The 12,281-nt window shown below is 40.9% G+C and overlaps 1 protein-coding gene across 5 annotated transcripts in view; it reads left to right on the top strand.

Annotated features, from left to right (window-relative positions):
* The window catches only part of sbf1 (SET binding factor 1), a 97,287-nt gene that overhangs the window by 17,876 nt on the left and 67,130 nt on the right, over positions 1-12,281 (top strand). For all 5 annotated transcript variants that reach the window (XM_049567343.1, XM_049567342.1, XM_049567340.1 and 2 more), the window contains exon 2: positions 12,049-12,134. In XM_049567343.1, coding sequence (XP_049423300.1) covers positions 12,049-12,134 — 86 coding nt within the window. The remainder of the gene's footprint in view (positions 1-12,048; positions 12,135-12,281) is intronic.

Below are 12,281 nucleotides of genomic sequence, written 5' to 3'. Positions count from 1 at the left end.
TTTTAAAATAGCCAGGCTGAACTATTGTGTATGAAACAAAATGACTATGGTTGGCAAAGCAGGAAGCACGGAGGCCTGATTTGGCTGTTACTGGCTGCTTAGAGAGAGTTCAGTGGTGGCCCAAAAGCCTGTTCACAGTCCGCACATTGATTGGGTCCCTTTGGTTGCTCAGCACTGTAAGAACTGAATGCTCTGATTGTGACTTGCTGATTGTGTTGCTCACGCTGTGAACACACAGCTGCTGTTACACTCCTTCCAATTCATGAGGTGGAAAAAAAAATAACAAACACAGAACAGTACAGTGCAGAAGCCTTACAGCAGGGGTGATTTTTTTAGGCTGTAGTTTGTTTAGTTTGTAGTTCTGTCAGGCAGTGTGACTTGTGGTCACTGTTCTTTTTTAATGCTGTTTTTAGGTATTTGTTATGCTTTTATCCTTGTCGGAAATGAGATGTTATTACGTGTGTGGTGTCTATTGTGTTTGTATAAGCTTTTATAAGGAGGAAACAGACATGCATATTAATCTACGCAGTTCTGTCAGAAAGGACAGTCAGTAGGACTTAATTTTTGTGGTTGCATCAAGACATGGATAGATAGGCTGTCCAGGAAGAATAAACACAGGTGATGGACTGATGGAAACATCTATGTAGAGTCCATGGTCATATTCTTTGTCTGAGATTCGAGGATATGCTGAAGGAGGAAATTATCTAAATCCGAAAGAGAGGAGGCAGAAACCATCTGGTGCCACAATGATACTGTCCAAAAACTAGGACTGTGGTGTATAAGATGCAACAGCATAGTTCAAGAGATAATGATCATGCTTCAAAATGAAACTGATAGCCCTTCAGTCAGTTATCTGTTGCTGTTAGAAAACAGGTCCAGCTGCTGGTCCAATGTCACATACCTGCAAGGCCACTCCACTGGTTAACATTCCTCTCACACTGTGGACTGATAGTGAACCTTTGTCTTACATCAGCAGCACAGTTATGTCTGCAGACTGCCCACTACTGCCTAAACTGCAGCACTCTTTGCAGAGCTCTAACTTTTTTCACCTGCTGCTTGAACACGCCCAGAATGGACGTTTGCCAGTTCTGTGTGTGCCTTCAACCCGGGCTGTGTGATTGTGGTTAAAGGGAAATTACTTTAATTGTGATTTAATTTCTGTAGTTCTGGCTTTGAATATCAACATCATAATTATGTTCTACCGAAAAGGGAGGTGTAAGTGAAATGAAGTGTTTGAAGATGATTTTTGTGTGACCTCTTTAGCTTGTACTACAAGTGCTTAATTAGATATGAGGTGCTCGGTTTGCTGAATAAAACATGAGTCAAAAAGTCACACAGCTAGTTGGAACTAAAAGCACAATCATTTAGTATGATACATCTGTGCATCTCTGCTGTATGTGACGACTCCTTTATACACTGCCTGCTGGAGCTTTGCCAAGTCTGGAGCCATTCAGCTGAATCTTACCAGAAAGCAGTGGGTGTGACATGGAGAGGACCCATATCAAGAGAGATCTTAGACTGATTCTGCTGCTGTCATTGTGGTTCAGGTGTGATTACTTTCAGGCCTGACTCACTGTCAAATTGAATGTCCCTTGCTTTGAAACACCTGACCTCTTTGGAGTGATTAAGATGGTGAATAAAATGGCAGAAAAATAAAAACATGCATTGCAATTTTTCATGAGGTTTCATGAGGCCCGGGGTACCGGGCTCGCTACTACGAGCCATCCGGTCCTTGTATGACCAAAGTGAGAGCTGTGTCTGCATACTTGGCGTAAAGTCAAACACGTTCTCGGTGGGTGTTGGCCTCCACCAGGGTTGTCCCTTGTCACCGATCCTGTTTGTGATATTTATGGACAGGATCTTGTGGCACAGCCGGGCGGAGGAAGGGGTCCGGTTTGGGGACCTCAGAATTGCATCTCTGCTTTTCGCAGATGATGTGGTTCTGTTGACTTCATCACACCGTGACCTCCAGCATGGACTGGGGCAGTTTGCTGCCGAGTGTTAAGAGGTTTGGATGAGAGTCATCACCTCCAAACCTGTCGCCATGTTTCGGGCATTTGATTAGGATGCCTCCTGGGAGCCTCCTGCCGGAGGTATTTCGAGCACGTCCCACTGGTAGGAGGCCCTGGGGCAGACCCAGGACACGCTGGAGGGATTACATATCTCACCTGGCCTGGAGAACACCTTGGGGTCCCCCAGGAGGAGCTGGAAAGCGTTGCTGGGGAGAGGTATATTTGGGGTACTTTGCTCGGCTTGCTGTCCCCGGGACCCAGCCTCAGATAAGTAGATGAAAATGGCTATGTACTGCTTACCCTGAAACTTGCATACTGTACATATTGCCTTTCTCCAGTGGAAATTACAGTTTAAAATACTGCCAGTATTGCTGAAATTTTGCTAACACCTAATGTCAAACTGTTTACCAGAATTGAGTTCCTTTTTGCCGCTCTAAAACAGTAGCTGGCAGTGACTGCACAGAACAACTTTCTATCTGGGCAGGTTTTTTAAAGTGGCAAAAAAGAATTGATTTCCGGAAAACCGCCTTTTTATCCAGGTGTAAAACCTCTTTTAAGTCTTTTAATGAATTGTCACTGGATCAGTGCTTTGACTAGCAAACTCGCCGATACCCGATCCAGCATTTTTGGCTGTATCGGATGCATTTCTAATACTGGTCCCAGTAACAGAACAGCTCTATGTATAACTACATCTTCTGGGTCCATCATGTGATTCCATTGGGCCCACAAAGAACCACAAAGTTTCCCCCTAGACTTATATTGGGAAAGAGACGTCACAACCCCTGCAAAAGGACTCATGTAACTATCGGGATTTGATATTGGTCCAATACCAATTTGAACATCTAGAAGAATCGCACAATTACATTTTTTTAAATCTCCATTCAACTAACTTGAACTGAGTTTGCAACTTGTTGGCTAGTATTTCAGGAACAGTTAAGTTAGACAGTCAAACCTGTCAGAGAGTCGTGAGAGGTACAATAATAACCGACTTGTTACAAAACAAAATTAATTACCAGTGTAACATTTTGTGTTATCACATTATCATTACATGATACAGTATCATTTTCTGATAACAGATATCTGAGTGATTTCCCATCATCCTCCACTTTGAATGGCTGCCCTGTGACCTTGATATCTAAGCATTGTGTTGAGAAATTATGCAAATCTGAAGGTGCAGGTAGACATATTGCACAGTACCTCAGTGGAATGCAGCTTGTCCTTTCATATGGTGTTGCAGAATTGTCTACAAACAAGTACTATTTGTTTAAAGCAAACATTTTCATCACAGCTTTTTTTCCCATTTCATCATCATTAGTCATTCATTAGTTGTAGTTTCACTCAGTGCCACCTTTATCCGCCCATCTTGTATTGACATGGGTGTGCTTCTTATGTTCACACTCTGTACCAGGTACAGAACTGTCACTTTATTTACAACATTCTAATTTAAGGTCATAATCTAGGAAGCCTGCAGCCTATTTTTATGAATAATTAGATTTTATAGAACATCAGAATCCTGCCTTTTTTGCACTGCATTTGAACAGAAAGAAAGAACTGACTTACCTTTGTTAGTCAACTTGAGCTTTTACTTTGCATAAATTAAGCAGAGAGACTGTCAAAGTAAAGGTTACATATGAAAGTTTCTGTCATCAGCTGGGAGGCCTTGGTCATTGCTCTGGGCTCCAAACCCCTGCAGGCTATCATACAGGCACCAATCCTCTGTGTTGTCACAGATACTTATCACAGTAATATGTCATTGCTTGTACAATACTTAAGCACTTTTCCCTTTTAAAACATAAGACAAAACTTAGCTCTTGCAGCAAAGTGTTGTCAGTTGTCAGTAGATCGCACTGTGTTTGGTAGCACACTGCTCTGCCAACAAACTCCGGATCAATCCAGTGACACGCAGAAGTATTTCTGCAGGAGCTGGAAAAAATTAGATTTAATAAGGGGTAGTTTGATCCAAGCAATCTGAATGGCCAAAGACACATGCCAGCCACAGTAATGAATCCCATAGAGCGTGACAGTCCTGAATGGTTGAACTCTTGTGGTAGATCTTGATTTTTATTCACTTTGTATTTGCGTCTCTAGCCAATGGACACGTGTAGGGTTGCAGCAGTATACCAGTTTCAAGGTATACTTTAGTCTAAATATTGATGGAAATACAACCAAACAGAGAATCTCACATATGCATGTGTGGATTATAAGATAGCAGGCCCCTGGACACAAATATGCAAAAGCCCCCACTACCTCTCCTACATAGGAGCAAGACACACAGACTTAATTGTGTTTTTGAATGTCTGTAGTCTTTATGCATCTTTTTGTGGTTTTTATGTCTCTTTGTGGAAATTTTGTGTCGCTTTGTGGTCATTTTGAGTCCTATTTTGGTTGGTACATGTTAATTTAGCATTTGACATTTTGTAAGTGAAGGGCAGGGGGCCCCCTAAAACTTTGGGCCCCTGTGCCTGTGTCCGGTAGACCCATACAGTAATCTATCCATGTGCATATGGGCCTCTCCTTTCCTTCTTGACTACCTGTCAAACTTTTTATACATATTTCATTTAAAAAAAATGGTTTCCACTTTCAATTTTAATACAATGTTTGTTCAACAACAACAACAACAACAACAACAATAAATAAGGGTAATTTTTACTGATAATAATAATAATGATAATCATAATTTTGTAATTCCATATATGCAACAGTGATATTTTCTGAAATGGTTATCTCATACCTTTGCAACCCCAGACACATGCATGTGTGTATAAACCTGCCTTGTATATGGACAGAAGACAGTTGCTTTTTTTCTGTTTGCTTTTAATGTTTTCTAAATGCTATCAACCTGCCAGGGATTGTAGATGAAAATTAGATTGTAAGGTTAAATCTTCTGGCACATTGACATAATAGACTCAAGTGTTCACCCTAGTTAATGTTCATTGTTCCTTCTTAAATAAGATAATAATAGAAAACTGAATAAACATAAATCCAGCCTTGGTTCTTAGTGGAAGTGATTTATGACAAATGACCAAGTCCAAACATTTCCTTGAAAATGCTCCAAGTCAGATGTAAAATGTTTGTGCTTGGTGATAGTGTAAATGCAGCTTTTGTATTTTGACAAGATAATAGGAGACTTTATGTTAAACCTCATTTTGTTTCTGTAACAGATGAAGAAATAAAACCACACACATAACTTACACTAATTTTAAGTGAGCAGCTGTTAAGCTGTGAGATGACCTCTTTGCTCACAGTAACCTACTTAGTTTGACATGACAGTGTGCTGGATTGGTGCTGTGAACTTGGAGCTTTTGTCACAAGTAATAGCGTTTAATAATAAGATATCAGTACAGCTTGTTCTTAAGATAGCGTCTTTATTTTTAAATACTCAAATAGATTTTCACTTTCACCTCATAACGGTGTTGGCACCCATTCTGACATTGCAACACGTAACGTTAATAGCCAATAACGTTTAAATAGATTAAAAGCTTGTATCATGCAGACATGGCTGTATCTCAAACAAACTAATCAGGTGACCCTTTCTTTGCTCTATTCAAAACTGCTGTGAACTTGGAGCTTTTGTCACAAGTAACGGAGTTTCATAATAAGATATCTGTACAGCTTGTTCTTAAGAATGCGTAGTTATTTTTAAATATTCAATTAGATTTGTATCTCTTGCTGCACATATCTATCACAAAACTCAATTATCTAAACTTTTAGCCAACTTTTAGATATGAGACATGATGCAAGCTAGTGCTTCATTGAAATCAGTTGTATCAGTTTGAGCTTTTGTTAGATCTGTACAAACACTCACCTCTTCAAAGGGTTACTGTTTAATGCAAATATTTACATCATGGTTTAATAGTCTTTTTCCATTGGGTGTCCATCATTAAAGTTTGCATCACACTGGCAGTAGTGAAGTTGTTCAGTCGTGGTGCAAGCAGGTGATATGGAGGCATTACTGCAGCTCCCTGCTGCCAGGGCTGACAGGCTCATAGCTTACTGTTTGTTCATGGCCTTACACTACCTACATGCTGCAGTGTTACAACTGTAGAGGTTCCTTTTGCTTTTTGTTGCCTGGTTGATTAGCCCAGAAAGGCCAAGAGGTTACAGGCTTGTAAATTTATTTCAGTTTTATGAGCCAGTTCAGGGCAGGCAGTGTGTTTTGAAATTGCTTTTAGGAGTATTCTCTGACTGCTGTCTGCACTGCAGACAAACACTGCTACTTCCAGTGTGCACTGCTAATAGTGACCCATGTTGGGTCACTGACTGTGTGAGGCTTGTAGATACAGACATGGCTCAAGATCCTCAAAACAAGAAATTAGTTATGTAGCGCTACTTTACGTATAATTGAGCAGTTGCAGGTGAAGGTATATTGATGTGGTGGTGAACAAGGCTGGGGAAATGTTGAAATATCAAATGTGGTTGACCAGATTGCCCAAAGAGCAGATTTATGCCAAATAAAATAACTCTTTTGGTTGCAAACTTGCCACTTTGCCTGAATGTACATGACAAATCTGATATAGTTTGGTCAGAGATACTACAAATGTAAGCATAAAGCCTTTGCTAGCCAACAACACAATGCACTTTGATGGATTTTGCTTCTAAACTTTGTCTGATACTGAGCTTTCATTGACCACCAAATTTGAGGATTTACTTACACAGAATTTTGGGTCACAAACAGAATCAATTTTTAATTTTTTTTCAGCTCTATGAATCTGTTGTGCTAACTGTAAAGAAAAAAGAGGCCTGACAGAGAGCCATATATAATCTGCAATATTGTGGAAAAAGTAAGAACAAGACAAGGTCAAAACCTAGAATGTGGCTGGACTATTTTATGAAAAGTCAGATGGCTTTTAATTTGAAATGAGGACCTTTAATTTGAAACAGGAAGGTCTGACATATATTCAGTCAGGGACTTTAGCCATGACCCTCAGTACAGAGCTGGCCTTGTTGTTGTTGTCAAGCTCAGAAATTCATGTAAATAAATGCAAAAATACAGAACAGCTCCCTTAGACGGTCACACAGCAGAAGGGACCTGCTTTCTCTGGAGCTGTAACCACTGATCATTCAACACAACCCTCCCCTCTTCAGCTCTGGTCCTTGGTGTATATCCCCACATGACAGGTGGAGGTTGTACAGCCATTGGCCACTATCGGTGCCAAGTTTCACCAATAACAATAGTTTGGAAAACATCCTAATGGTGCAGATCACCAAGAGGAGAATTTTGTTATTGTGGCAGCACCTGTTCTCTTCATTGTAACATGTAATGTAATTTCAATCAGTGTCTTATTTCCACTTTCTCCTCATAACAGTGATGGGACCCATTCTGACGATGCAACTCTGTCAGCGCCTTTTTATTTTGAAAGAGCAGTGGCCGATGGGGAAACTCCAACACTCAGCTTATCACTCACTCTGATCAGTGGTGCAACTTCATCGCTCGCCCACTCACTCACTTACTCACTCACTCACTCACTGACAGGCTGAGTGACTTACTGACTTTTGTGTTTAGAGGCTCGCCTCTGTGGTCCAACCAAAAGCTAGCCGTTGGTTATCAGTTCATTAATGGTACCTGGTAATTGGCGAGCAAACCCACTGTGGTATTGAGTCAGTGTTTTGAATACTATCAGTGCTTTTTAAGAGGAACCAGCAGCAACCATTGTTGGTAAGCATTAATGGCACAAGTAGTGCTATTTGTCATTGTATTGATAATTTCCAGCCCAAAGAAAAAAGTTTGTTTTGCTGACAGGACTATCCCTGACTACAACCGCTGCTCATAACTCTGTGACTTACTCAGAGGACCTTAGGTAGCACAAAGAACACAGCAGAAAGGAGCCACTCTTCAGCAGGTCAGAGTAAAACAGACTTGGACTCCAGCTGAAGTGAAGCTTTTAACATTCACTAAAACAGCAGCTTTGCATCGTCATAAAAGGATAGGTTGGGATTTGAACGACATAAAGTAGAAATGAAAACAGCTTTGTCTTTTTCTGTAATTTTCTTTTGTGTAACCAAAACAGTTTCAAAGTTATGCAGTAATTGAAATGTGTAATGGTTAACATTAGTTTTCAGTGTGGCACAGTCACTGTTTCACTCTGTAGCTTCTCATTCTCTGAGTAACTGCTAGTTTTTGTAGTCAATTGAAAGCCTTTAAGTCTTGTTTACATTCCATAGATTCTTTTTGTATACATACACAGATTCTTGACATCACTGGATTAGAATGAAAATTAGCCTCTTGTGATGAGGAGACACTTTTTGTGTCCGTCATAACTCTCCATAAACCAGCGCAGTGCAACGAGGGAGCTGGATTGAGTTATTGTTGAGGGTTTTAGGGAGGAAGCAGTAGAGCAAGAAACAAACCATGAAGAGTGAGTGACTCTGTGTGTGTGTGTATATATCTGTGGTTGTAAGGCCTGCGTGTCACTCCCAGCAGACTCATTTTCTGGCTCATTCATAGACTCCTCCCTCAGCTGCAGGATGTCCTGCTTCAACTGGCTGAATAATCCCCACCCTGTCTGACTATTGGCTGATAGTGTATCTGCACCAACCTCGCTCTGCACTGTCACACTCATAGTGTGTGTTCCCGACACACCTACAGCTTGTCATCCATGGTCAACATATGATTACAGAACATAACATAAGGCCGTACCAGGCAATACATACACTGCTTTTTTATTTTCTTAGGAGGTAGTTGAGGGTTTGCTAAGTCACATATTCTTAAGTGTTATAACAAAGTCCACCACTCCCTTTTTACAAGCAGACTGTGATTTGTTTTCATTTCTTATTATGTGGCAGTCTATGAAACACATTGTTGCAGCTCTGTTGTTTGAAGTGGTCTAAATGTATTTTTTTTTTTTTATGTCGACTTTGAGTAAAATTAAACGTGCTCTTGCAGTGCACATGGCACCAAGGATGAATGAAAATCTTTGAGAATACACACTGTGCAACCAAAAACACACTCAGTTGTAGTGATGTGTGTAGTTTCACACGCTGCATCCAAAGTCACATACTATGCACTACATACCCCATATGTGTAGTATTGTTCAACATAATTTTATGCAAATAAACAGTAGTATGTATCTCTCCGGACACACTGGGCTCTAATAACCACATCACTTCCTCAGAGCCTCCTTGTTTAAGATGTGTAACCATGGTAACCCATGCCAACCTCAGCTCTAAAAATAATTTTAAAATATATTGAATCAATCAATCATTTATTTGTCACATGGAATTGTACAAGGTATAACTCAAGTGAAATGTGATCCCATTGGCTCCTTTAACTTGTGCACTGAGATTTAGTCCTTTTTCGTGTCCTTCCATTGTTAGCTGCTGCTTTATATTTGTCCATGCTTCCTAGTGGTTCTGGTAATCCATGGTCTCTGGTTGTGGAACAATTTAGCGATTTCCTCTGCTCTGTCAGATCGGCATGTAGAAAAAGACTGGTCTAATGGTGCCATCCAGGATTTAGCCAAGTTTAGGTGAATTAAAGGATATTACAGTTACTGATATTCCGTTGGAAACTGATGTGGCAAAGAGGTCAACCGGTTTATTTTCCAATGCCTGTACAATGACTAGCGGGATGCTCGTTCAGCTGGTGCCCACATTCTTCATTTTTTCTCAATGTTAACTGAATTTTACAATTAAAAAAACTCAAACAGGCTAACTAGCAGAAGTCAGCAGGAGAGTTTACAGACTGTTAAGTTGATTTCCTCTTCCTGATGAGTGACTCGCAGCCACACACCACCACCGTCCAAAGCCAACCACAAAAAGCACCACTTGCAAAATGGACATAAGAGCATAAATTTAGCACAAGTTTAATGAAGCTGACAGAGAGGCGACTGGAAACATCTGCACCTATGTCAATAGTCTATCAAGGTGAAATCTTACACTTACTTAGCGTTATTGATGTTACAGAGCTGTTAGTCGCTGTTGGTTAGTTAAGAACATTGTCCTCTACCCCATATCATGTGGGATGCAATTCACACGCTATTGGTTTCATACTAAGCTTTTGGACATACATTTAAAAAATCTGGCATACTGTTTTAGCGTACTAAATAGCATGTTGGTATGGAATTTTGGACGCTGCCACAGTCTTTATGATGTGAGGCTGAAGGTCCATCTTGAATCCAAGCAAGGATGTTGTTTGTCTCTCAGTTCATGTAGCACACATTTGAGGCCTGTGATGTCCAATTAATAGACACCTTCTTATCTGTAATAAATTTTGACCACTAGTGTTTACTTCAGGAAAATAACAAAGAAGCTACAGACCTGACTGTGCTTTTCATGGCATTCCCTCTCCTGGTTCAGTGCTTTTTGTCGATGCCAAAGCACTTAAGAGCAGGCTGCGGCTCAGAGATCAGGGCCAATCATCTCAAAACAAAAATGAAACAAACCCTTATGTCTTTGATGACTTGATTCCAGAGCACCAATCCCACAAGCGTCCACACATAACCCTAATTCGCAAGGGAGAGGAGATGGCTTGAGCATTTCCGTGTGTGTTTTGGGAGCTGGCCTACTTTCTGTTTGTGTATTGTCTCTGTGTCCATGCTTCTGTTTAAGTTCCCTTGGTAAAGGGTGACAAGCTCTGTTGTTTTCTCAAACTGTCCAGGTTTGCCCTAAATGCTGGTGAAAACCTCTCCTTTATTTAGCATGGTATAATATTTTGTTTTGTGCCATTTTCTGCTAGATTTACATCCTTTGTATTGGGCGGCTAAGTGTATTCTCTGTGCGGATGAATGCTGCTATTAAGCAGCTTGCAGGACTTCAGATGGAGCCAAGCTGAAAGACGGGCCTGTGGTGGTTACATAAGTTGGCCTTTGTCATGTCATTGTGCCACTGCGATGAGCCAGGCCTTGGCCAACAGTGGAAATGGCCTCATTAACCAGCAGCAAACAGGCTGATATGGACTCACTTAAAGAGCAGCCTGACAGTATACATAAATAAAAACAGCTGTCATAGAATATAATCTTAATTTATTTGTTGCCTCCAACATAGTGCACTGTTGCTTCAGTGAGCACATCAACACTACAAACACCATAGTACAATGAAGTGAGGCACCAAGTTAGTCATTTTCATAGTTGTAGCTGGTGCTCAAAATAAGTGGCCTACTGTAGTGTAGCATGAAGAAAGGAAGCAAGAGAGAACAGCGATCCTATCTTTGTCAAAAGGTCCATTCAGATTCAAAGCTGGCATAGTTCTTTGAATAATATGTAGTTAATGTATAGCAATAGAATAAGCACTTTTTACTGACAAACAACAGCTTGGTCCAGTGACTGTATGCAGCTAATCTGAAGTCCTGCCTTCACTACACACACCTGTCAGAGGTGTATTCTTCCTCTTTTTGATGAAGGCTGGTTGTTTTCCCCCTGCAGTCAGTCTTTGACCAATCTCTTTGGCAGGTTGTATCCTTTTTACGGTTGTGTATGCAACATAACATTCAGAGCATTAATACAGCAGCACCCCACTATTTGTTATGTGAAGATATAGTGGAGTCATGGTGTCCTGCGCAGAGAATGAAGTCCCACTCTCTCTTTCTGTGTTTTAATCTTAACTTCTCTGTGGTTTGTTGTGGAAAGGTAGTCTGGCTGTGCGTAATGCATGCATGTATCCCACTGGCTAACTCATTGCTTTGCACTGCACTCGTATGGCGGTTACCACGATATGTGGGCAGCGGCGTCGCAGAAGCATAGCACCCTCCCTCTGGCTCCTCCCTGGTTAACACCATTAGCTCTGTCAAGACTGTTGCCATTTTTTAGCACTGTTTATGGAGTTAGTATCTTTAGCCACTAGCTGCTGGCTCACCCACCTGATAACTGTCCAGAGAACTCGTATGCCCATTTTGGCATAGAGCCTCTTTAGCACAAATTGATAATTTACATGCCAACATACAAATGATGAAGCACAAAAATAAGAAAACAAATCAGCATGTTGATTTGGCTTTAAAAAAACTACACCACAAAGGAGCTTATTTAGGAAACAAAAAGACAGCAAACAATGCAAATAACATGGTCTGACCTCTGTATCTGTCTCTGTCTGTGTTACTCTGCAGTGGAGGGTGAAGGTCAAGGTCGCATTCTCCAGCGATTTCCTGAGAAAGACTGGGAGGACAGCCCGTTCCCACAAGGCATAGAGCTGGTAAGTCAACACTTGTAGACATGCTCCAGTGTAGCTCAGTGAGTAAAGCAAGGCACTTAACCTTGTCAGGGTGTAGGGGTTCACTTCCCTGGACAGTGCAATTTGTAAAGCAAAACACTAAATTCCACTGTTATAGGCCTGACTGTA

This window comes from Epinephelus fuscoguttatus, linkage group LG22, assembly GCF_011397635.1.
Source record: "Epinephelus fuscoguttatus linkage group LG22, E.fuscoguttatus.final_Chr_v1".
Classification (NCBI taxonomy): domain Eukaryota; kingdom Metazoa; phylum Chordata; class Actinopteri; order Perciformes; family Serranidae; genus Epinephelus; species Epinephelus fuscoguttatus.
Note: the sequence above shows the minus strand (reverse complement) of the source record. Positions and strands in the feature narration are given on the sequence as shown.